This window comes from Tachypleus tridentatus, chromosome 2 (genome assembly GCF_004210375.1).
Source record: "Tachypleus tridentatus isolate NWPU-2018 chromosome 2, ASM421037v1, whole genome shotgun sequence".
Lineage (NCBI taxonomy): Eukaryota > Metazoa > Arthropoda > Merostomata > Xiphosura > Limulidae > Tachypleus > Tachypleus tridentatus.
The window spans coordinates 131084083-131111742 of NC_134826.1; the positions used below are offsets into that span (position 1 = coordinate 131084083).

The 27660-nt window shown below is 33.5% G+C and overlaps 1 protein-coding gene across 6 annotated transcripts; it reads right to left on the bottom strand.

Annotated features, from left to right (window-relative positions):
* Positions 1–2863: 2863 nt before the first annotated feature.
* Positions 2864–27458, bottom strand: LOC143245109 (protein FAM151B-like). 6 transcript variants are annotated; one of them, XM_076491002.1, is made up of 6 exons: positions 27292–27456; positions 16376–16459; positions 15606–15720; positions 12065–12282; positions 8313–8494; positions 2864–4600 (listed from the first exon to the last, which is right to left on the bottom strand). In XM_076491002.1, the coding sequence occupies exons 3-6, from the start codon at positions 15715–15717 to the stop codon at positions 4318–4320; spliced, it is 795 nt and encodes a 264-aa protein (XP_076347117.1). In that variant the 5' UTR covers positions 15718–15720; positions 16376–16459; positions 27292–27456; the 3' UTR covers positions 2864–4317. The 6 variants fall into 6 exon arrangements, with proteins under 6 accessions (XP_076347117.1, XP_076347119.1, XP_076347116.1 ...); XM_076491004.1 differs by lacking the exon at positions 27292–27456 and adding an exon at positions 27082–27262; XM_076491001.1 differs by lacking the exon at positions 27292–27456 and adding an exon at positions 21610–21663.
* Positions 27459–27660: the final 202 nt, after the last annotated feature.

Consider the following 27660-nt stretch of genomic DNA (forward strand, 5'->3'; position numbering starts at 1 on the left):
TTTTACATAAATTTCACTTTGAACAAATCATATTTTCGACGATGTTAAACACAATACTTAAAATGATTCTTCTACTTTGTGTAAAACAAACTATAAGTGATTTCCAGCGTCCATTCCTTTACTTGATATTAACTCCCATTTCGATAATTCATAATTGTAAAATAATCGATTGAAAAAGCAAACAAAAAGAATGAATATTTTTGAACATTTTACTTCAAAACTTCATATGAAGCCAAACAATTTCACGAGGCTCATTATATCATTATTTATTATTAACGATATTTTTGTAGATGTTCTTCGGAACGGTTGAACTTGGACAATCTGTATATAACCGTTCCGAAAAAAATCCACAATTATTTTTAAAAACTGCCAATATAAAAATGCTCTTTTATAATTTCGCGCAAAGCTACTCAAGGGCTATCTTCGCTAGCCGTCCCTAATTTAGCAGTGCAAAACTAGAGGGAAGGCAGCTAGTCATCACCACCCACCGCCAACTTTTGGACTAGTATTTTATCAACGAATAGTGGGATTAACTGTAACATTAAAGACTACACGGCTGAAAGGGCGAGCATGTTTGGTGCGACGGAGATTCGAACCCGCGACCCTCAGATTAGGAGTCGAACGCCTTTGATCCGTGTTTTATGTAATTGGTAATTAAAATTAATAACTTACGATTCTCAACTTTAACATCAAGTTTTCTTTTAACTTCGTACTTCTTTGCGACATTAAATTCGCATATTTACAAAATACGTTAAATATTCTTAAATATTATTCCAAAATAATTTGTATAAGCTAGAAAATATTAATTCTTATATCTGGACAATATCCTCGAATTTAAGTACCAGAACATTGAGTTTCCTGCCAAGTTAATATACAATATCCATAACGCTTTCAGTCCTAAAATAAAAAACTATTGCACACTAATAAAAAAAAAAACCCATTAAAATTAACTATATAATGACTACGGAACAAAATATTAATTATTATAATTTTTATTAGTGTGCAATAGTTTTATTCTACAACTAAAAGCATTATGAACATTATATGTTAAAACCATAATACTTTTCACCTTAAAGTTTCAGTAATTTTGATCAAATCCAGAAACGTATCGTTATTCAAAATAATGGAAATGCTCTGTTGTTAAACATGATACACGTAACTGATTCATAATATGTATATATTTATTCATTGCCAACATCACGTTAAACCCAAATGGTTACAAATATTATCCCGGTCGCGTTAAACATGCTCGCCCCTTCAGCCGTGGGGCGTTATAATGTGACGGTCAATCCCACTATTCGTTGGTAAAAGTAGCTCAAGAGTTGGCGGTGGGTGGTGATGACTAGCTGCCTTCTCTCTAGTCTTACACTGCTAAATTAGGGACGGCTAGCACAGATAGCCCTCGAGTAGCTTTGTGCGAAATTCCAAAACAAACAAATACAAATATTAACATTCTAAGGATAAACATTACATTACATGCGTGTTAACTGGAAACTACGATTAATATGTTCGACGTAATGTTCTGTTTATGGCTAGAAAATTAACAATTCATGCAATAAATATTAAAAGTTATCGTTCAGTAAGTTTGTTTCTTTTGAATTTCGCGGAAAGCTGCACGAGGGCTATCTGTGCTAGCCGTTCCTTATTTTGCAGTATAAGACTAGAGGGAAGGCAACTAGTCATCACCACCCACCGCCAACTCTTGGGCTACTCTTTTACCAACGAATAGTGGGATTTACTGTCACATTATAACACCCCAACGGCTGAAATGGCGAGCATGTTTGGTGTGACGGGGATTCGAACCCGCGACTTTCAGATTACAAGTCCAGTGCCTTATCCACCTGGCCGTGCTGGGCCTGTCCAGTAAATACAAACGGTCATTATCTCAGAATTGGCGTTTCTCTTGGTCTCCGTATACATCTAGAAGTTCTCTGAATTAACGGCAGTTTTTTGACCAATATTTAAGTATACCTAAGTTAAACAGTAAGACGAACTTAAACTTATCGATAATTTATTTTATAACTTCAAATTATTAAAATCTTCTCACTTTACATTTGTGTAGTGTGTGTGTGTGTGTGTGTGTGTGTGTGTGTGTGTGTGTGTGTGTGTGTGTGTGTGTGTGTGTGTGTGTGTGTGTGTGTTCTAATTTACTGGTGGAACGCTATTTTTCACCATTTTTACAGAATTATGTACGTCAGTCCTAAGTGGAACGCTATTTTTCGCTAACTTCTGAATTATTTTGTTAACTTTTCCAACATCTCTGCAGCTTCAAGTTTTATGACTGAACGAGATAAACTTTTTTTTTAATTTTCTAATCTGATTACCAGCTTTTTTTAACTACGAACCTTTTTTTGAACTTTTAAAGCCTCTAATTTCTTGTTTAGTTGCCTACAATATCTAAAGCTTGACAAAACCCTCGATTTTAAATACCAAAAACATCGAGTTGTCTTCCAATTAATAATAATACCCTGACACCATGTAAAATCAAATCAAAGTTTTTTTGCGTCTTTAAGTATTATAACGGTATTTAGTACCAAGTAAAAAGATTTCATTAACATTGAAGCAAAAAGAGGATTTTGTTTTCATATTAGAAACTACTGCAGGACAGGACAAGACAATTCATTTATTCTATTAAAGGTTTAAATTAAATCCACATTATGTAAAATACGGCAGATAACATTAGTTCTGGTATGTTTTGGAACTAAGTGATGCGAACCAGTTGGTTAGTTTTAAGAAAGTGTCATGTTGCAGAGCAGATTGGCACAAATGAGATTAGTTAAGTTTCACACTTCACTATGTGGCACTTCATTAGAAGTCTACATAATATAATACCCATAATAAAGAACTTACACACAAGAAACAGTTAGTAAAAGTGTATTTTATTAAATAATAACTAGGCTTAGAAGCTTTTGTTTTTACCGTTTCACAACGAACTAATCTGTTTAGTTTACTAATGCTCATTACTTTGTTTTAGTTAAACTCTCAAATAAGACTGTTTCATAATGAGTTGGATTCTCATAAATTGATGATAAATAAAAATCACTATTAAATCACTGACCGCATATACGGTTTCTATAACAAGAAATATGTTAGGCAATGGTTTTGAAACAAATTTTGACCAAATTACTTGGGCTCATTAGGTGCTATTTCTTCATGAGAATTCTCTGTAACAAAGGGTAACTATTTTTCAGTCATTACATTTCATGTAATATTGGATTGAGTTTTTTAAAAGAAAAAACTAGCAAATTATACATTATGAAAACATTGTGTTGGATGAGTTTCCTATATATTCATAGGTTTTAAAGCAAAAAATTTCTGCTTGTGTGGAGTTAATAACTTTGAAGCTGAAAAATAAATTCAACGTTAAATATGAATGTTTTAAAAAGCGACTTGTGTCCCCTCCACTAACGCAAAGAAACATCAAAAGATGGCACTATCTCAAGATGGCCAGATAGTTATTAGTGATTATAAAAAAAAAAAAAAAAAAAGCATTGAAAAGCATTTTCACTAATTCTCCTACCGATGAATAATGCCAAACACTGTTTATCACATCCCATAAGTAGTGTACATAATTCATACATTATATCAATCATTGCACATTATTTTTCACAAAAATATAAAGTTTTAATTGCACCAGACATTTTAAGAATTTATTATTTTACACCACCTAGCGGGAATAACATCGATAACGTTACTCTTAAATACTTAACGAAAAATATAACATCTCTAAATCCAAGTATTAAAACACGCTAATTCGACTTGCTAAGTTAATAATTTCCATTTGTCTTCTTCAAAACTCCTCAAAATTAGTTTCGTGTAACCAAGAAAAGAAATACAAAGAAATGACTACGTACCTCTCAAACTAGTTTTAAAACTACACCTTCAAGTCCCTAAAGGGTTGTTCTGTGTAGCATTTGTTCATCAGTAAATTAAACTATTATTCCATAAGCAAATCAAGCTACAGTTTTCTTTTAGCTACAAAATCCTGTGACATATTTTCATTTTGCTTCACAGTTCATATCTTATGTTATAGCACACAAATATAAATATACTTAGCAAAACCATATGTACAAAGTAACAATTTCCATACGCGACTTAATTCTACAGCAAAATATAAGGCGATCAATGAGCTGAAGATAATTCTATATTATATGTATACAACATTAGGAACAAAACGGTTTCATATACAATTTTTTTAACCTGCAACAACAAGCATACACTAAATATACTCGATGTGTAATCAAAATAAGTGAACTGTAACGTCCAGGTCTACCTACACCATGTGTTCTCTCACTTTTTCACTGTTGCAATCATTTTTCATGTCATGGAGTACAAATGTTGCAGGACGTCTTCTGGAAGATGGTAAAAGGTTTGGCTGGCTCCGAAAGACTTCCGAAAAAGGACCAAATCCTCCATGGTGACTGAATTGTCCCTTTCGGATTGGATCATCAAAGAGCTATTAGGAACTTGGAAAACCAGTCGTTGGACTTCTGGAATGGAGTACTTGAGGTGAGATGCTTCCATTGGAAACATAAGGGGTTGGATGAGACTATATTCTTTAACTAGAGATACCATTCTTTCCACCATCTCAAGAGAGTACCTGTTCATGATATAAAGGGAACAACAATCCCTTGAGCAATAATCCTTTATAAGACTTGTATTTCTGCTCATGTGATGGTATTACTAAGATTGTCTCAGCCAAAGTTAACTATATAGCTCAAAGTAAATTAAAAATTAACTTATTACACTATGGAACAAAATTTTTTACTTTTTCTTGTTCTTGGGCGGAAAGTATTATTTCTCAATTACTTATGCCTAAAGTAAATGGAAAAGACCCATTTTTCTCTTCAAACTTTGCTTTTGTGGCCTGGGAGTGTACAAACGAAAACATGGTGGGAGACTATATTTGGGGGCTGATACGTGAAAGTGATTTACATTACATTCGCACATCTCGAAAAAACTACTCATTTCTAAACATGTTTGTTCCTTTTTGTATAACTTTAGTATAAATACATGTAAACCTTGATTCATGTGTTGTTTTATTCACACCTTATGTGCAAATTTGCCTGTTTTTACACAGAAAATAGGTTAATTTCTAAATTTCATTATCCAGGTCACAAAACGCAAAGTTTGAAGGGAATAATGGCCATTTTCTGTTATTTTACAACATAAGAAATTAAGAAATAACGCATACTATCCAGGAACAAAATTTATGGTAAGTGTTATTTGAGAATAGCAGAATGGTCAGAAATAACAAAATCGCGTAACTCAATAGGGCAGTAAATTAAAAAAAAACAAAAAACGTTGACGATATTTTCGTTAGTCCATTATCATTCTCGCAAAACGTTCCTTTGGGTCTTCAACCGTTAGCTCAATACATCCCAATCTAAATCCCTCAAAAAAACGTTTGATTAATAACATTTGCACAATTACACTGAATAAATGTTTTCATTTTACCAATTTAAGTAGGTATTTGAATTTACAACCAAAATGGCTAAGTAAGATTTACCAATATTCGAGTATAGCCGTCCCTAATTTAAAAATAAAGACCAGAAAAAAAAAAAAATCTGGTCGTGCGGCGCCTGCCACCTAAGGAGTTGTTGAATCGAATGAGTTAACTATAACACGCCTTAGTTGAAGATTAGAAGCATGTTCAGTAGCATAGAGGCTCAATCTTTGGACTTTCTGATCAGCAGCCCAAAACACTAGCCATTATTATTTCAAGTAGTAGAATATCTAGTTCTCTTTACTGTTCTTTCAATCTCTTTCAAGGAAAGACTTTTTATGTTGTCCATTATTAAACTAATAATCTCCGAAATATCAACCAGTCATATGTTAGCAAAACCTGAAATCTTCCAAAATGTTATTGCATATGTTTCATATGATTTTACGATTCCAATACAATAAAACCATTATTAAAATAAGGCCATAATTTCTGTCTACTTACATCATTCTTGGATTTCTTATTGTTTTTACGATCACTACACAAATAATTACATTTTAATAACAATACAAGTAAAGAAAAAGCTAAAAATGTTTTGAGATGCTATCCAAGCAAAACTTAAGCGCCACCTACCTAAGTCCGCTTCAGCACTAGAAGAAACTTCAACAGTGCTAGAGAGTATCAAACTATGAATTAATAGCATATGAGAGTGTAAGGTTCGATTGTTATAATAAAGTACTAAACAATGGGTTACTATGCTGCAGCCCTCACAGATATAAAACTCCAGATTTTAATGTTATTCTTACCCGCTGAGTCGCTTAGAAAAATCTGTATAATGAAATGTGGTGTTTTAATGTACTATTCATTTTAAAATGATGACAATTTATGAACACAAAACTAGAAATTTATCAAAAACTGACACTAGAAATACATACCCACCACAATGTCGATGGGTTGAATATTATGGAACCTTTAGTTTAATTGAAATCAAGAAGTAATGTATAACTAAATAAATAATTGATCAACCTTTCTTCACGAAGGTCTGTGTCCAAAGAACGTTTGTATAGTAACCAAGTTACATCCGAAGAACACTATACGTAGTTGTGAAACTATAAACAAGTTGCTCACTGTAACTCCTGAATTATCTGTTGCTTTTATAATTTCTCAACTGAGTTATTTCTTTCGCTAAAAGTTGAAGCGTAGCTGCAACTATTTTACTTCCATCATTGAATGAATTTCCCACGAACTATCTTATATAAATTTAAATTTGTTTCATTACACATACCGGGTGTCTCTCGTCAATTAATCATTAAAAACGCACAGGCTAAACAATTTCACATACAACCGGTGACTGAAAGTGTTCTTTCGAATTTAAAAATGTCCAATCAAAAGGCGAATCACAGTTAACAATGTTTTAATAAAAACTTTCCACTCTCTAACTTGCTACAAATTTAAACCTAATGTTGTGTCAAGTCATTGTGAATCACCCTGTGTAGTGTTACATTACTTATTGCTGTCACTTCTCGTTTTAATTCAACAACGACAGGTTCGGACATTACACAGCTATTATTATAACTGCCCTCAACCGTGGCCGTGTTAACAGTCTGAATAACTCGCTATCTAGAGTATAAAAATTTCCATAGTAATAAATCACAGCATCTACGACATTTACAAAGAGAGCAACTTAATCTTTATCAAAAAAGAAGTGTAGTTCAACCTACACGTCTCGTTTTACATTAAAACAAAATTACATTTGTCACAGCACTTAACTTTATATTAAAAGCAAGAAAAATGTACCAGGATGTTACTCGTAATTCTTCTAAACCTTTTGACCCAAAATTAAGAATATTAAAATCGCTCTTTGCCAGTGGAAGTACACGTTTCATTTCATCGTTTAATAAGCAAAATATACACGGCACTGGAAACGCAGATTAGCTTCAATATTCACAGTATTGTTTCTATACATTTTGGATGCGACTCGTACGTTATTAGAGATCCTGTAACCAACGTTCATGTTTATTTCAAAAACGGTTTAGAAAAACGTCTTTAAAAATCCGGTAGTTAGTAGGTGGTTAACACCTTATAAATACTTATTTCTAAACGTTCGCCTAGATTTGTTCTATCATAAGATGTTATATTCACAGACTTATTTGATATTCACTACGAGTTAGTAGTCCAATTTAAAAGTAAAATGTTTAGTTCGTTCATTTTAATAAAACAAGTCAAATCATTTGGGAGTAAACACTGCTGTTTCCGTTTGCAGCAAAACAGACAGACCTAATAGAGGCAAACAGTTTAAACAGATAAATAAAAAACAAAAGTTAAATAAATAAAAAGCGGTTTCATGGAATGTAGTTAAATGTGTTATATTACAGTGATGTTGGAACTACTGAAGCCCCCTATGTTTGTGATGTAAAAAAAAAAGTTTATATAATTATAAAATTGATTCCAAATTTAATCTCATTACATCTATTTTTACAAGGTTTCTGGACGGTATGTCCCCAGACCGTTCAAACATTCTGGTACCATTAGTTGAAATACTATTGATACAAGCCATTTATGACACTCACAAAAGCTAATTTCAATAGCTTCGATTTTTTTTTCGTCCTACAAAGGATTATCTAAGCTCATATTACTTAGTGAAAGTGAAAACAGCGAGTAATCAATTAGCATAAACAGAAAACCTGCAACGCGATTGTAGTTTTAGCTTTGTCTTCCTGCATCGCGAGACCAGCTATAGTTTTGTATTTCACGAAACACTTCGTTACGAGATACAAAACAAGAAAAGTGAGATATAAACACCAGAACCTATTAAAACACCACTAAGTTTAATGAATACTGTTAAGTTATCTTAATATGTGAAACTCACCCGGGTTTATTGTAATTATCCCCCGCTACTTCCAACGCCTCCGGGTACAATGTCCAGCTGATGGAGATAGTCGAGTGGGGGAATCGCGTTCGACAAAGAGTAAGAAACGTCCAGGCGTCCACCGGAGAAGTTAGAGCAATGCCGGACAAAATCTCAGCATCCAAAACTAATGGTCCCCTTAGCTAAAGCAAAAACATTACGTAACGATTAAAAATAATAAACAAAATACAGTGTACTTTTCTCTAGTGTTGTTTTATACGATTAAAAATAATAAACAAAATACAGTGTACTTTTCTCTAGTGTTGTTTTATACGATTAAAAATAATAAACAAAATACAGTGTACTTTTCTCTAGTGTTGTTTTATACAAGAACTACACTTTAAAAGATTGCGAGGAATAATGTACAATACACTGAGAAACAAAACAAAAAAAGGAATAATAGTTTTAACTACCCTACTACCATGTCATTACCATCACTGGTGTAGAAATGAACTAGGTAGTGACTTGCCATTCGTTAATATTTGGAACGATATAAACATTTCTATAACTAAAAAATTACGAAGCATTAATCTTACAGTAACCAGTAGAGGGAGACATTGGCCTTATCAACGAGTATTTACGTGTAACGTTCTCCGGCTACTTCCTTTACGTTCTGCGCAGGAAATTTTTATGCCCTAGTGAAAATTAGCCCTAAATGAATAGCATTTCAAGTGGCTTTTGTTCTACGAATAAATATAGCTAGCACACGGCGTGGGCACTGTTCGCAATGGCTACACGTTTAGTAGGGGAAGAAAATTTTAATTTGATGTTAATTTAATAAATCGTGAATTATAAAGTAATCAAACAACAACGTCGGGTAATTTCTCACCGCAGTTATAACTAACAGCCAAAGTATTTTAAAAATTATGAACACGAGCCGGAGGATGTGGTTGTTTTTCAGTTTGACCTAAATATTTAGTGTGCGACTGCAAATACACGTTGTATAACATCTTGTGGCAATGTACTATACGTTAAAATATATAAACCTTGCAAAGTAAAAAACTCAATACCCAGATCGTTTTCAAAATTAAGATCTACCTTGCTAAATGTTCATAGTATTACCGAAAACGTACGCGTTCACAGGTGACAAGCTAAACTCGTGAAACTAGTGGGACACATTTGATTCAGTTTACAAGTGGCAAAGTTTCATTACTTTTATTACTTTTATCCAACAAACCGAAACCTAAACATCTAGAGTGAAACATCTGGGTATGAAGGATTATTTGAACAAAAAATGATTAGATATACAGTCTAAATCTGCTTGTCTGGTCAAGTGTGCTTCTTGAACCTTGAAATAGGTTATTGAAAGACCACATTTTATTAAAAATCCTAGAATGATAAAAATGAAAAAACGAGTGAAAATGAATAATATAAATTAAATCAAAACACAAACACTACTATATACTTGTAAAAAAGAACAAAGTTGTAATAATAATAAAATTATTATTGTTTGTTATTTATACATACCATTATTTCTATGACGTGTACTTTGTGTTTCGACTAAAATGAGAAATTCTAGAGCCATTATCGTATCGGATTCAAGGGTTTTTGGAAAATTTCACGACTTTATATTGTTAGGCTGGTTGCTTCTTTCACAACTGGTTAACAGAATGAACCAATAGAATCTATTTAAACTGACTCTACTTCATTCTCACGAGTCGTTCAAGAACAGTACATTACAGTTTGAAACCACGGTACAAAATAGAACATTTTAAGCAGCCCCCAGCTGGTACAGCGGTAAGTCTCCGGATTTACAACGCTAAAATCAGGGGTTCGATTCCCCTAGGTGGGCTGAGTAGATAGCTCTTTGTGGCTTTGCTATATACAACATTTTAAGCAATGCGCCGATGAAGACACGCTAAGACTGACGTGTTTCTTTAATTTAGGCTACGTAGACAGTAACCTATTGTTACAAATATACAAGTTACTGACACGAAGAAGAGATTGTAACGGGATAGTTTGTGATAAATTAACGACTTTTCTTTTTAAATTTTCTTCATTTCCGATGAATAATCTGAACCCGTGACTTTTCGCACAAACAATTGCTTCACCAACTAAACGAAAAAGTTATTTCGAAGACTTGCCAGTAAGGCAGTTTCCAACATCTCAAACTACCACGGTAGCAGTTAAAACCAGAGCCGAACCTTACTATCAGCTATTACGGAACCAATGTTAACCTTTAGTGTCAGACACAGATTTGGTTTGGATAAAGAATGTTAACTTCGGTTATTTACTCGATATCCAGTCGACTTAAATTTTCTGTTTGGTAAATCCTATGTAACAATTATTTCATACAGTAATTAAAACTTAAATACCAAATAATCACAATAACTGCTTATGCGTCTAACGTGAAAATTATAATTAACAAGTGAAGAGCATTTGGTCTAAATCGGTGTTTCTCAACTGGGTGAATGGTTCACCGAAGGGTTAATTAGAGCAGTATCTCGGCGAGTATTATCTATTATACAAGTTCAAGAATACAAAAAGCCACTAGTTATTTATTCTAGTTGTAGTGTGGCATATTTAAACTGTAATAAAAATTTACCTTTTAATTGGGTACTTTGTTGTTGAACTACGGTGAGTGAGCTGTTACAGAAAAACTTACATGGATGAATGACGTTGGACAATGTTAAGAAGCACTGGTCTACATCACTAAAAGGTAAAAACTCAAACCCGATCAAAGAGAAAACAGATCGATACTTTTGGTCAGAAACTACAATCTAAAGACGTCATCAGTTTGAAGATTCTGAAATAACATTTTGTTGCAAGATGAACGAGTCGATTTTGCTGATAAACTAATGCGAGTGAATTATTACAGGATCACAGGTGAGTGTGCCAGTTGTGAGATCACGTTGTCAACATGGACGTCGGTCCTTTTTCTCCTATCTCCGTCGCACCAAACATGCTCACTCTTTCAGCCGTGGGGGCGTTATAATGTGACGGTCAATCCCACTATTTGTTGCCCAAGAGTTGGCGGTGGGTGGTGATGACTAGCTGCCTTCCCTCTAGTCTTACACTGCTAAATTAGGGACGGCTAACACAGATAGCCCTCGTGTAGCTTTGCGCGAAATTCAAAAACTTTTTTTCGTTTAATTAATCACGCAAAGTACACCTCATCAATATGCTAAAGCAATGTAACCAGCATTAACAACAACATATTTTTGGTTCATACTCTATTAATTAAAAGGGGAGAATTGGGTACACCACCGTTAAGCATCATGTACGAATAAAATCTTTCAAAACTATTTTTACTTAATTATTTAAAAACGCACGTCTTAATGCCAAACCGATGTTCGTATAAGCATCGTCTGAGCTTCTACATTTAAAATTCTAAAAGGCAGACCTTTCGTAAAAAGAACAAAGTTGACTAGCTGTTAATGAATTGATACCAGAATAATTAATTACTTAATTTTTAACATACTCGAGTAACCAACAAAAGATATATTCATAACGAACTCTGCTGAATTAACAGACTTGTTTACGAGAGATGGCAGCTGGTACATGAAACATATTACAAGTGACATAAGGTATTTATTACTGTCTGAGTTCCGTCTGATTATTCGTTAGATCACGTTCAAGCGAATTTTAACAACCTTGTCAGAAACTTTTTCACCTCATTAATTTTAGCAAAAACAATAATTACAAGTACATACGGAATTCATATAAGGATATCTTTCAGGCGTTACCCTAATAAATATCGTAAACTATCCTACCTGATCAGCTACACGTGCTAATGTCCTACACGCCGGCTCAACAACCTCCGTCGAAAGAAAAATTAACCTAATTCCTTTGTTGTTGAGACGTAAAACTTCTTGTAACCACTCCTCTAAGGTCAGATCATTGTCATCAGCAGATGAACGACCCATCACAGGAACAGGATAACGACTTTTATTTGGCATACTGACGTCAGCTTCCAACATCATCACACCCGCTGAAACAGCGAAACTGACTTTCAGTCTACAATGTCTCAACGGAAGACTAATAAATATACCTTGGTGTTTTTTTTTTTTTATAAATAGTTAAAAAAACCGGACAAAATATATTAGAACAGTAGAGAAATAACTTTACAATACCTCTTCATTAATGATGTTTAATACGAAATGCAAACATTTTTTGTAGCTCAAAAGTTTGAGTAACATTAAAATCGAAATGTTCTTTAAACAGGAATTTTCGTATACTTTCACACACTTACCGAATTGTGGAAGAAATGTCACCTCATTGTTGTGCCAAAATTTATATATTTACACCAGAAAGTTGAATTTTGGAAAACTGAAACATTCTTTATTCGTACAGTTAAAATTTTATTCCAAGTTTTAACATTAACGGAAGACATCCTAATAGGTTTATTGATATAAATACACTAATATCCTTTAAACAAGTTTACCAGATTTCCAGTGAAAACTAAGATAGGAAGGCTACTTACTCGTAAAATATTTCTATTTAGTAAAATCCCAACAGGTCTTTTAACGTATTCAAGAAAGTTTATAAAATTAAAATTTATAGCCTAGAAGTCACTTGCTTAAATCTCCTAATTGTAACAGGCACGTCTTTCTTTCAACACAGGTAGATAGTTTTTCTCAGCACTAATAGTAGCCACTAGGCCTAAATTACGAGTTTACATGTTGGTAAACTCATATCATTGTCGATATCGAATATTAATAAAGTAACCTTTAAAACTTTGCAACTTCTTCCTAAGTTATCCAATTATTACTTAATCCACCCTCTGCTAGTTATATTGACTGCCAACGAAATCGCTCATTTGGCTATACTTACTTCTAAGATCATATTGTAAAATGCAGTTAAAAGTTAAGAAAAAAACGTTTAAAAAGTTTAATTTTTACTTGATTGAACTGTTTGGTAGCAACTTTGCACAGAATCTGCAAGAACAATCTGTTGGCAGGACATTAAACACTTTCGTTTAGTAACTGAACCCATACTCATAACGAGTCAAAGAATAGAAGTGATAGAGTACGTTACCAAAACATTCAATCAAAGAATGAACACAGCAGTTAACACTCTTACGAAAAGTGGGGCCTAATAGGCCCCAGAGCAACTTGAAAGGTTATTAATATTAGGCTAATAATTTTGTATTTAAATGAAATTGCCACCTGAAATGAAATGAAATTAATGAAATGAAATCAAATGAAATGGCAATTTCATTTAAATACAAATTTATTAGCCTAATATTAATAACCTTTCAAGTTGCCCTGGGGCCTATTAGGCCCCACTTTTCGTAGGAGTGTTAACGACGCGAAATGTAAATTGAAGTTATATATTCAGCGTGAACTACATCATTAGCTGATCAGAATTAGAATTTATTAAAGATAAACGGTCATAAAAAGATATTGACTCGATAATGTGTAATGTTTTGAAAAGTTTCTAACAGCATTCTCACACTGAATGCTAAAACTAAAAGCAGCAGACAAATGTACACTGATAAACTGTCTACAACCAGTTAAAGTATTAACTACATGCGTTGCCAAAAGTCATACCATAAAAATCCGAACGTTTTTGGAATCCTTGGCCACAACAAATGAAACACCAATAATACAAACATATTATATTCTATTTTGTCTTTCACTTAATATTAATAAAAAGACCTGTAATGGTTACAAAACTCAGAGACCATAGCTTGATTTATTTAAACTTGTAGCAATGGAAAGCGAACCTTGAATTTCTGGATTCACATTCCGAGCACGTTAACCACTAAACAATGTCAGCCCAGCTAAAAGTAAATGGACATTAAATGGATTTCAGAGATCACTTGCACAAACGCAAACAGGAATCTATAAACAAATCACTACACCAATAGTTATTCGCCTGTTTTTTTCATGTAACCTACGGCGCCAATGACTAATTAATTACTAGGCTTTACGACAGGTTATTCAAAGTTAGAACTAGTGAAACTAATTAGTCTCTCTTGTGAGACTATTCATACTTTGTTTTATTTTGTCATTGAAACTTTAAAAGTTTTGCTCGTTGCAATCAAAGCGTCACTCAGTTACCTCAGACGTTTATAAACTGCAGCAGATACACACTTCTCAGTTAGGCACACGTGCAGTGCGCGTGCACTCATTAGTTGCCAAGAGCAATTATACACAGTGAGCAAAATGAAAGATACCAGCGCAATGGCATTAATGCGAATAGAAATAGATTATTGGTAAGTTTTGTTGTGCTGGTATAATTTTGATTTACGGGATATTGCAATTTGCATAATTTCAAGAAGTTTCAACAATATTGTTGCTTAGAGACTCAATCGGCTAGCATCAGCCATGCTTTATCGTCTGTTCAAACTCAATCTGTTGAAAATACTCCAGCTTGACACTGTAGCGAAACTATACAAACCATACGCTGGAGGATTGTTACGTCTGTACACAACAAAGCACCGGCTGCAAGCCTGACGCATCTTAAATCATCAGGTTAGAGAAACCATACGTAACATGAATAATTGTGACTTATGAACACTATTGGAGCAAACAGTTCTTTGTTTGGTAAAAAAAGACTGCCCAAAGAGCAAATAATTTCATTCAAGTATGTGAAAACTTACATGGTTAAACACAAGCGTACAAGTGTTCAAATGCTCAGTTTTAAATCCGTAGCATTCAAAACGTTAAAGCTTTGTCACGCTAGGTGTCACTTTAACTACAAACGTTAAAGCCGAATAAATCATTTTTTTCGGATCACAATTTATGAATTTGTATTTTTTATATCGTTGACAGTATCTTGCAACATCAACTAATTAGGTTGGTACTTAAAAACGACAAACATTAATTTTGATTATAAAGATGGAAGAAATCGAACTTTTACGCGTACGTAATGAGGACAGGGTAGTCAAGATCATAGTGACTAGTGTTCTAGGCCGTAACCAGAAAGTTTCGAGTTCGAGACTGGCTGATGTCGTTGCTATCTTGAACAAACAAGCTTATCTAAATCGTTTAATACTATCCAACTATATAATGGGTACCAGTGGATAACTTGAGATTAACCTTCGATGGACTTGTATCCGTCTCCATCCTAATCCGTTTCTGCCATTGAAATCGGGTTACAGGACTTGCTTCTACACGAGACGGGTTTAACTGACAGTATTATACGTAAAATATGCTGGGGGGCAGTTCTAACCATCTACACTGTATTGTTGCGTAATTCCATACATGTACAGTTTGTTTTTTCGGCATCGTATTGTTAACATAACTTACCATTTTTAAATGCATCTTTATTTCTAAGTTACTGTTTTTATGGTTTTAGATTACTCACATCTCAAAGCGACTGACAATCTTTCTCTATTGTTCACCTCATATGCCCAAGAAACGTTTAGGCCGTCACCTTTGGCCTCAGGAAAGTAATCCAATAAATTGAAGGGTGGCATTACCTGAAAGAAAAAAAAAAGGTTTATCCAGTCATGCGCAGTACCTTTAATACACATTTTGTTTCGAAAGCATTTTTAATCTCTCAAAATGAATATTAAAACAAACGGAAATAGCTCAAGCTATAAAAACAGTTTAGTTTTAAACACGAATACGCATGTTGCACGTGAGTACCGATGTCACTTTCAACGAAATCCAATCGTTTTGCACAAAAAGGTCAGAATGAAACAAACTGGAGAGATGATATTCTACAGGGTGGCCCGTAAGTCCCTACCCATCCATGTGTCTTATGTATCCAGTGTATCTGTGTGCTGTCCCTCATTCTCGCTGCATAATATTCTGCGAGACATTTTTCTCAACATGGGCTTACATCGGCCACATTTCTCTGAAAAAAAAGAAAATTTATTATACATGCGTAACTGAATATAACATAACATATGGATGGGGGGGACTTACGGGCCACCCTGTATTATCTAAAACCACCAATAAGGAAATGTCAATCAATTTCAGAACTACATCTCCTTCCTCCTATTTCCACTTTCTTCGTTAACTCATTTCATAATGTAAGAGAAACATACTGCAGTTTCCAAACATTTGCAATTAATGGATTTTTCCTTTCCAGTTCAAAAGTTATAAAAAAAAACCTAATTAAACACTTACATATAGTAACTGATCCGAAACGATGACGTTCCCCACAGTGATAATTCCAATACCTATAGAAGGGCCCACTGAAATAAGGGAATACTAGAAAAAACCAAGCATAAAAATAGATCATTGCGACAATGTACTTCACCGAACAAAGCACGCGCTTCCGTGTTTCTCCGAAAATAAGACAGGGCTTATATTAATTTTCACTCCAAAATATGACACTAGGGCTTATTTTCGGGGGATGTCTTATTTTGATATATTAAAAAAATGAAGTTACAAAGTAAAACTATTAAACTAACCATTTAAAATAAACTATTATTAAACTAACTGATTAATACTTAAACAAACTAATTAACTAACTATTAAACTAATTAATAAATTATTTTTTTTTTTATTTCTTTCCTCTTCCTGCCATTCTTAACTAGGGCTTATTTTAAAACTATCCCCAAAAATCACACTAGGTCTTATTTTATGGGTAGGTCTTATTATCGGAGAAACACTGTACTCACGTTGAATCCACATACTACCTAGAAGTTAACAACTAATGAAACAAATATTTACATGTTAGACAAAAGGAAAAACATTTACTAAAATTACTAAAATAACTTTGTATTGTATAAATAATTAAGTCTTCCCATTTTCATACTTCAATTTTAAACAGACAACTACTGTATGAAACAATTTAACACTGAGCAACGGCGAAACTAAATACACACACACACACATACATACATATATACCTTAGTTATTTCTGTTACCAAACAGACAGATTGGCTTTAAAATGAAGTCTTAAAACTTAGCAGTTGTGAACAAAATGATAAACAACCAACCTTTAGAGCGGAATTTACCTTTGACTGTCTGCAAATTGATACACTCCGCACTTGTATATAGTACATACTTTATTTAAACTTCGAAAATAATTCACGAAAGATTTAGCGAAAATGATCAAAGAAAGACTTTGAATACCTGAAGTGCGTTTTAGTATTGGTAATTCAAATGTTCGGCAGTTTGTTATTTACGATATCTTGGGAATGAATAAATATATTTGAGTGTTGCGTAATAATAACCAAGGCTACGAGTTGCGTTGCAAAATGTGGTGTGCTTCGCAAGACGTAAGTGCAAATACATTGACACGCGCACATACATGCGCGGCTATTACAGTCAAATACTTCTGTAGTAAATGCAGTTAACATATAACATTTTTTAAAAGATTGATTGGTTTTAACATAGGTAGTTCCTTTCGATATTTTTTTTAAAATCAATTAAAATAACGGTAGATATTCATTAAATGATCAGGAATAAAAAACATTTTTGAAATACGAGTGATGTGTACAACTCAGTTTAAAAAATTGACTAACGTTTCATATACTTGAAACATTGCATTATAACCAGTTGCGTTTAAATGAATGCCTTAAAGTGTTCGCTAAAAACTCAAAACCAGTAATAGCACAATGAACATTAACCCGTTTCATGTCCAAAGTTGATTCCCACTTATTGACTATCTGTGGTCTAGCCAGCACAGCCCAGAGGTAAGAACTGGTTTACATCCGTTTGACCTAAGCCTAACATCATCATCCACTTATTCATAGTTAAAACATGCCGACATTTTCAATCGTCTGGGTGTAACAATAAAAGGAAACTTATTAGAAAATATAATTATTTTTTTTATTAAGAACAAATTAAGTTAAAGCAAACGATCTACAAATGCAAAAAAAAAAACGCGTTCACTATGAAATTTGTAGATCAATAAACGGTTTGAAATTCAAATGAAGCAATTTGAGTGAAAAAAATAAGGTTAAAGAATAAAAATGTTAGATTACTTTAACCATAGGCCCAGCATGGCCAGGTAGGTTAAGGCGTTCGATTCGTAATCTGAGGGTCGCGGGTTCAAATCCCCGTCGCACCAAACATGCTCGCCCTTTCAGTCATGGGTCGTTATAATGTGACGGTTAATCCAACTATTCGTTGGTAAAAGAATATCCCAAGAGTTAGCTGTGGGTGGTGATGACTAGCTAGCTGCCTTCCCTCTAGTCTTACACTGCTAAATTAGGGACGGCTAGCGCAGATAACTCGAGTAGCTTTGCGCAAAAATTCAAACCAAACCATACTTTTAACCATAACTCCTAGAAAATGGCAAATACTGATATGGAAATTGGTTTTTGTTATTATACAGAAAGAAACCTGTCAAGTTTGGTTGTTTATAACAGAATTATTTACCCGAATTCACGTACTCTTAGAAATTGTACAATTTCAACCAGCATGACTGTTGTACTCTTGGACACAACGTTGTTTTGAACATTCAGAGCATTTTTTAAGTTCGCAATTAAAACTCACTTTTTTAATGTAACAAATTAAATGTATAGAAATAACGCCATTTACAAGAAATAATCATTTCCTTATTTATTTCTTTTTTGGACAAATTGTTTCTAATTCATGTTATAAATTTATTATTTTCAAAATAAAGTGTTTATACCTGTATTTAAGCCTTTCTTTATAATAGTTTGTATTAATGTCACTCGCCCCTCAGTACCAAGGCGGTATTGTCTGCAAACCTACAACGAAAGATACCGGGTTTTGACACTCGTGATTGGCAGAGCACAGATAGTCCATTGCGTAACTCCGTGTTTAACCACAAACATTTTGTTATTAAACGTCTGTGCCTTACGTTTTATCGTACATTAAATTGTTTGTTTGTTTCTTTTTTTATTTCGCGCAAAACTACTCGAGGGCTATCTGTACTAGCCGTCCCTGATTTAGCTCTTTAAAACTAGAGGGAAGACAGCTAGTCATCACCACCCATCGCCAACTCTTGAGATACTAATTTACACACTAATAGTGGGATTGACCGACACTTCATAGCGCCCCCACGACTGAAAGGACGAGCATGTTAGGTGTGATGGGATTCGAACCCGCGACCCTCATATTACGAGTCGAGCGCCCTGACCACATGGCCGTGCCAGGCCTACATTATATTAGATATACAGCACGAGCTCTAACCTTATCCAAATACCTAAATTATTTTATGTCGCTTTATTGGTGAATGAAGAGTGCATAAAAACCCAATTAATATTCAACTATATTATTATCGTTTAAATTTGTTCCTTCTAAACTTCCAATTAAATACCAAATCCCGCTCAATGCCAGTTATTTTTTGTAATTAAAATATTATAAACTAGTATTTTGTGGTGATAATGGTGACAATGGAATTTAAAGAAATTCCCAAACGTCCGTATTAAAGATGTTTTTAGTATTGCCATGTTTTAATGCTTATTACAAAACTTCTAACGAATTAGTTGCAAATATTAAGCATCATTTGTACTCAATACGCTAACGAGAACCATTATTCAATAATGAAACTGACGTAAAACTAGCACTATATAACGCTAAACAAATGTTTTCGTTAGCTAACAAAACTATATGGCACTAACACAAAAACTGTTTTTCTTGGACTAATATAAAGCTACTGATAAAACTAACCAAAAACTTTAAACCTTCGTCAAAGAAAAATAAAAGTGTATAATACGATTACAGAACATTTATTTCCTTAAAATAACAACCCTAACAGATACAATTTCTGGTTGTTACTTATTTTTTCCACATAATACTGAAGTAATAAGTTACAGACTACCAGAAAAGATTAACTAGTTAAGATGCAAGTTTTAATTTATTTAAAAAAAACACTAAATTATAAAATATATTATTGCTAGTTGATTCCATCTTAAACTAATTTAAACACAGAGCTTCACAATAAGCTATTTGCACTGTGCTCACTGCAAGAATCAAACCAACCTTTAGTTAAAAAGTTCACAAGCTATCACTGATTAACTGGGTAGAACTCGATTAAAATAAACAGATAATGCCTGGGTTAGATATCACAGTTTATTAAGGTACCGAAAAACTATTATATTTTAATAACTCGAAGTACAATGATATGATAATTTATTTCATTATTTTAAACAAATAATAGTAGTAATGGAATGGATCCAACTAAACATACAACTGATGTTTTTCAACAATAAAAATAACTTAATATTTAGTTGCTTGCCATTACAGGAATTAAAATTATATATACTAAAATTATGTATTAAACTTTTTTAATGTCATACATGTTTGCTTTATTGTGCAAATTATTTAAATTAAATAAACACGTCTCACACAATGTCAACTAAGACTATTAGGGGACTCCAGACAAAGTAGTATTAGTTAGATAAATTTAATGAAGTACAGACTAGATATTACAAGCCAGAAATTAAGAAATTGAAGACGACAGGAAATACCGATTAAAGAACAGTAACGACTGAGATAAAACATTTTTAAAGTAATTACCAGTTAAACAATTGAGAAACTGCTAGCTGCTGATAATTACAATTTAGTGAAAAGTTTACATGTTACAGATAACACCATTTTAATTATTTGTAGGTAGCATGACTGAATAAAATGGTACAATGGTGGATAAGTCGCTCAAACCAATGAAGTAGTTCTATATTACTAGAATTCAAGCAATGATAGTGATTGTAACTCACAAGAGGTAACTAAAATTCTGCAGAAATTCCAGAGTTAGGCCTCACATGAACACTACAGTTTTGGTCTCCTTATCTGAGAATAGATAATTATTGAAAATGGTTCAGAGTAGGTCTACTAGAATATTTCCTGGGAAGGAAAGGTTAAAAATTATGTAAACATATTTCTCATCTTCAGTCTAAAGAAATTATTTTAATGAGGCTTATGATTATCTAAGAGACTGAAAGGCCTTGAATTTGTGCTACATTTTGAAGATTCAAGGGTGAGAAAAAGATTAAGACCTGAAAAGAAAAAGGCAGTTAAGACAGTTTTATCTTTAACAGTAATTAGTTTATGGAATGAGTTGTTGCTAATCGTAATGGAGGTTCTCAGTACTGCAAGAACGTAATTGTATGAAATTGATAATTTGTTGAAAAATAAATTTTAAATTTCTCTTTTTTTAGGGGTTTGGTGTGTGGACACCCACTTCTGGAATCAAACAGTCCATGGCCATCCATACATTATATTAGTTTCAAACAGTTAAGAAAGCGCAAAGTATAGATAGTATTTGTATAGATGAACAACAAGACAGATAATCATGTATAGAATATCGAAGAACTAATTACATCTAATATCTACTAAATACTGTTCAGAAGCTAACAACTATATTTAATGTGAACTAAAAATTATTACAAAACTATATACACGTCAACAAGGGTATATTAAGAAACTATTATAATACGCACCGACTGCCGAAAATGACTGGGCAAGTTGTACCACCACATAGTATACCCTAACCTCACATTTCATAGATAATAAACTTTGTAAAATCAAGCTTGAGCAACGAGGCAAAAAATACAGTCGAAGCAATTAAAGTTCTGTAAATTCCTTTGTCAGCCAATCAAAATTAAGATTATTTTCACGAAATTAATTCGTGACGTATTGACAGAATAATAATTGGTAAGAATAAGTTTAACATCTCGTAATACACGCCAGTACGTTTTGGTAACACTAAAAGTTACAACAATGGTTTTATGTCATGTCGCTTGGCAACCTAATATTGTTATTCTATGTAAGGAAAGTATAAAATATATATAACAACTGGAGAAAAGAATTTTGGTTTCCTAATTTAGTCTACATTCGTTAAAGAACTTCGTTTTTATTTAAAATATTAGTAACATTACAAAATATAGCTTTATTCAGAAACGATTCAATTTTAAAACTAAACTGATAAATTTTAGGCACATCGATCTAAGTTAGATGACCCCACACTACGTCTTTACTTCAGGCTTATTATACTAACACTTAAGACTTCACGGTTTCCTTGCCTGTTGTCTGTTTTGCAAAGCTACTCCGAGTAACTGCTATCGTTATGGGTAACAGTAATGAAACTATTCTCTCTGAATAAATACATTTTTGTAACGTGACACAATGTATTTTCTTATATACTAAAGCCTCGTGGAAATTATTTTATAAAAATTATTTGAAGCAATGTAGCAGAGTTAGATAATGAGGGAAAGTTAAGACATTAACAAACATTGAAGTGTCTGTATAAATAAATTTGTATGACAAACATGCAAGATACAGTTTTAAACAAAAAATAATTATTCGCACAGTCCAACCACCTTTTCGTAGGCATGAACAGCAGAGGGCATAAGGTCAATCCTTTAGCTTTTAGTCACGCCCTTCATGGTCAAGAAAAAGTCGACTAGCAGCATATACGTATACATTGTTGTTCTCTATAAACCACTTTGCATACTTATGGGTTGAATTATTCGTACACAAAAACAACCAAATTGCATTCCTTTGTCCTTCTAGGGAACATATATCAAGCAAAGCTACACGAGGGCTATTTGCGCTAGCCATCCCTAATTTTGCAGTGTAAGACTAGAGGAAAGGCACCTAGTCATCACCGCCAACTCTTGGGTTACTCTTACCAACGAACAGTGGGATTGACCACATTTTAACGCCCCCACGGCTGAAAGGGCGAGCAGATCGGTGTGACGGGGATTCGAACCCGCGGCCCTCAGATTACGAGTCGAACGCCTCAAACGCCTGGCCATGCCGGGCCTAGTCTGTCTGATATGTTACTTTGTGGGTTTGTCTGTAAACTTCCAACGTATTTACCACTCTCATACAAACATATTTGTCATTAGTGATAGTGCATTTTACAGATAACGAATTCACTAGATTGTTATCTGTTCTTCGATTCATTTTAGTGAATTAAGTCTCCACTGGTTATGGTCAGTGATAGCAAACATTTAACAATGTAATAGAAAGACAACAACTGTGGTCAAATTACCATAAGGAGATAGGAGTCACTCAAGCTCTCCAGCCCCAAATGAGCAATACCCCAGCTAAAGCATTGTGTTGCTGTTGGATGAAAGGTCAAATTTCTTCACAGTTCTTCTGAATACAGCTTTGGAAACAAAGCAACAAAATTTCGACTCCTACTTAGATGTATTTAATTCGAGTCCTATACATAGACAATTCGAAACCAATTAACACCGTTATATTAGTTTATCATGCTTTTAAACCGAGTAAATGCTCACCACGTTTGATAAAAGTTGAAAACCAACCACGAAAAACCCATTTTCCGAAACTATCACTTATCGAACACAAGTTGTACACCTGTTAACGTGTCATAGACTGATAATTAAATGGTGTTAAAATCTGAAACTGACACTTATCAAACACGTAGACTATAAGCCTTCTGGCATTAGTCGTACATTGATAACTAAGTGATTAATTGATAATTGATGGTGTAAACATTCTGAAATTACAGCTTTGCAAACGCAGTGAATGATGTAGCATGTTAGAGTTCGTTAATCACAGTTTTAAAACTACAGTTACTATTATTTCACATTTCCTTTTTCGAAAGAGGGTCTTAATTTTTCATCATAAAATAAAATTTCTTCAAAATCATTTATAAGCATCATCGCTTAAAGAGTTAACTAATCGAGTATTTTTTTTAACTATTCTAGTACGAGAAAATAAAGTTAGATATATTATACATTGCTATAAAAATTAACACTCATGAGCCCTCAAAATCTTCCACTGTTCAACGCTATGAAGTAATCGTATATTACGTCATAAAAATGTCAGCCGAATACTCTTCACGATTTGCGAGTGTTAAAACTTTGTTTCTATAATTTTATTTAAAGCACGACTGTTACATCACGTACACAGGCGTTAGTCACTTCGTGCGAACGGTTTTGTGGGAAGTCCGAGCTCAAAACTCGTATAGCAGAAAAGTTGTGCGACTGTTTTTTTGAACTAAATATGTTTTATAAAATCTTATGTTAATTTTTTATGGCTATGTCTTCATTCTTTACATTGGAATAGATTGCTTTAAGTAAATATAAGAATTTCAAACGAACTTTTTGTATTTAAATTTCGTTTTGTGAATAGAAAAAAAATGATGCAATAACTTATTGACCTTCAGCTCTGCGTATTTAAAAATACTTTGCACTAAAACTGCGCAAATAACTATTGTGAAGAAAATAACTACAGGTAGTTTAATCTCTAAAGAAAATGACAGCTTAAAACGATGTTAGAAATACTGCAGATACGAAAAATTCTGTAGACAATACTGGATCTGAATCATTTATCATGGCTGAAAGAGAAAAGGTTAAAACAGCAGGACTTAGCAATATATTTATCACGGTTTTAATAGAATTCAAAGATCCGTTATTCAAATGACTTTTTTTTAAGCCGATAGACAGAAAATAGGCAGCAGAGGATTGGATGATTAGTAATGTTCTTCCTATTTTGAAAGTGAGAAGTGGTAAATGTTGCACTGAAAAGTTTAGACCAGTTTATACAACTTTTACATTGGGAAAAGTTCTACAAGTTGATAAAAAAAGCTTTACAGAATTATTTAGTGAACTATATCAAAAGATGAAACATGGGTTCACTATAGGGAAATATATTAACTTATTTTTTACGATGTTACTTTTATGAACGGTAAAAAGGGTGCGGACTTGGTGTACTGGGATTGTCGAAAAGTTTCTGATAAGACGCCATATCAAAGATTAGGCAAAGAAATAACATCAGCAGGGCACGGGAAAGATTATTTAACAGAATTGTAGAGTGACTAGATGAGAAAGTTAAAAAAGTTGCTATTAATGGAGCCAAGTTGGTCTCTAGTTGCTAGTGGTGTGTTTTAGGGTTCTGTACGTAAAGTTACTTTTTCTTACTTACGTTATTGATAATATATGATGGAATAATAAGAAAATTAGTCTTTAAACTCGGACATTTTTGATAAGTTAAATAAATAGTGGACATAAGGCCTTTGATTATAGAAAATTCAAAGTAATGCATGTCAATAACCATAATTTCGATCTTAAGTTTCATACAGATAGGAACTCATTCATTTGCGGGACGAAAGAAAATCGTTCCACAGTGATACATAAAGTGCATACACAGGGTTATCATACGTACAGATAAAACTGGATAGTGATCCCAATTTATAATATTTTGTGTTGTAACAATAAACAGTGAAAGAATTGAATTGTCCAAATTTCTCGGTAACGCAGCATGACTTTGATATGTACACCTGCTCGTTAAACATGACTCCTTTAAATTTTACTTAGAGGATCATCTGATAATACAGTACAGTCCCCCTTCTTCTCTGCTGTCAAGTTTTCTTGTAATTTAAACTGTTTCAGAGCTGTTAGTGTTACTCCATATAAAGGACACAAGTCTCAGTTTTCTCTTTGAAAATCTATTAAACTTGCAGGACCACAATCAGTAATTTTGGGGCCCGGTACAAGGGACTTGGAGAAAGATTGCCCTCTTCTCAGTTCAGAAAGCACAAATTTTACAGAATTTGTCATACAAACACCATTCTGATTATTATCTTCACTTGTCACCCATGAAAAAGATGCATGTTCAGCTTCATTAAAATAGTGAATACATTTTAATCAATTACTGTGGACTAAGAAAGTATTTCTTAAACTTAAAAAGACGTGTTTATCAAGCAAGTTACAAACCTGGATCAGTTTTCTTGTTCTTCCCCTCTAACCCATTACAGCGTCCCTCTGAAAAAGTTGCATAACCCATTAAGACAGTGCTTTGTTGTTAGCAGTAGTTGTAAAGTTAATAGCTTTGAGATGTATCTATAGACATACCAATCACGAGTCAAAAATGTAATTACCTCTTCGTACAGATCGGTTAGTTATTGTTAAAGATGTTGTTGGTAAGTCGGAGAAAAGTGTACGAGCACGAGGGTGATTTCGGAGATGCAAGAGTTGCCTTACAAAGTATAGGGATAGGCAAGGTATCTTAATTATTTTCTCTTGAGAAGATAAATGCCTCCGATCATTTTGTGCTGTATTCTAAAGACAAATTAGTCAACGGGACCTGGGAACACGCGTTTAATATTTGGAAAATACAAGCTAGGATAATAATTAATTATTTATAATTTTTTTTTACGAAAAACCGATTTGCAATAAAATTGTATTCTCAAGACGGCTGATATAGGTATTAAAAACTTTAAAATATACTTTATTTTAATGTATGGAACAACGTTTCGACTTCCATAGGTCATTTTCAACTTAACAGATATGGGTATTAAAACTTTAATTAAAATAAGGTACAGAACAACGTTTCGATTTTCTTAGGTCATTTTCAAGTATATATTAAGATGGCTGGCTTCTAGATTAAACTTCCGTTGGTAGTAGTAGACACCAGAACAAAGCTACAAGAATTTTTTTGGGGTGTGATAGATTTCTTTGAAATAAGAGACTGAATTTGTTTTTCTCTTAGATGGTTGTGCGAGAACAACCTTGAGGTACTAAGTGGCGGTAGAGGGAAGAAATTGAAGCTACCCACAAATATTCCTTAGTCTCACCTGTAACTTCCGCACTCAATGAAAAGTACTTACTACGATAGTTTACTTCTTCAATACTATAGCACGTGTTCTCCCTCATATTTTTAGTCAATCTTAGTCACCTGACTACGAAGCTATCGCTGCCTCTAGTTTTCAGTGTTTTATGTCAATATGTTCGATTTATTTATAGCAGCTATTTGTTTGTTCTGAAAATCATATGTGATTAAATTTAAATGAATTGATTTTACATGTGTAAACAAACAAAAAAAACCAAGCATAAAATTGGATCATTTCAACTATCATAAAAATTAATCAGGGGTAATTTAATTTTATGAAATATAAAAGAAAAATTACACCTAAATCAAATTAAGCACTCAACTCTTACCTGCTTCGCTGAATGCGCAGCCAAAGTGTAGTATGTAGCTTATTACACTTACAATACCAATTGTAAAATTCCCTAAGCGCAAACTGGAACCAGAAAAACCTACAGTCTGTTTTATAGATACCCAGTTAAAGTTATGTTATACATTTCCCAAGTCTGGAACTGGTAAGACGTAAAAGTTACAAAATTTCTTCGTCAAAAACCTTTACTTACGTTTGCAACTGACAACTAGCAATAGCCAGAACACGGGTAGCGGTATTGTAAGGAACACAAGTGATCTGTGATCACAAGGGTCATTGACACCACGCTGCTTACACTTGCAGGACCAGATGACACGAGACGGGAGGTAACAGCACGAAACAAACCTCTTAGTTTGGCGCTCGTGCATGTCTAAAGTAACGTCACTACCGGGAACAGACCAATACTGGTAAGGATAGCTTTGAGTTACTAACTAACATGTTTGTAATTTTTAATGAAAAAGAACTTAACTATAGCATGCCATATTCATCATGTAATTTGCTGTACGTGTATAAGATACACAGACAAGCAGTGCGGTAATTATGTCCATTTTTTGTAAATACT

What these genes read in the sequence shown, in the direction of transcription:
- LOC143245109 (XM_076491000.1), bottom strand. Translation starts at nt 17,259, where the DNA reads ATGTACTATATACAAGTGCGGAGTGTATCAATTTGCAGACAGTCAAAG. An exon ending in TAGCACGTGTAGCTGATCAG is followed by an intron (nt 8,495 to 12,064) that starts GTAGGATAGTTT and finishes TTTTTGCTTTAG; the next exon opens with CTAAGGGGACCATTAGTTTT. An exon ending in GATAATTACAATAAACCCGG is followed by an intron (nt 4,601 to 8,312) that starts GTGAGTTTCACA and finishes TATCATGAACAG; the next exon opens with GTACTCTCTTGAGATGGTGG.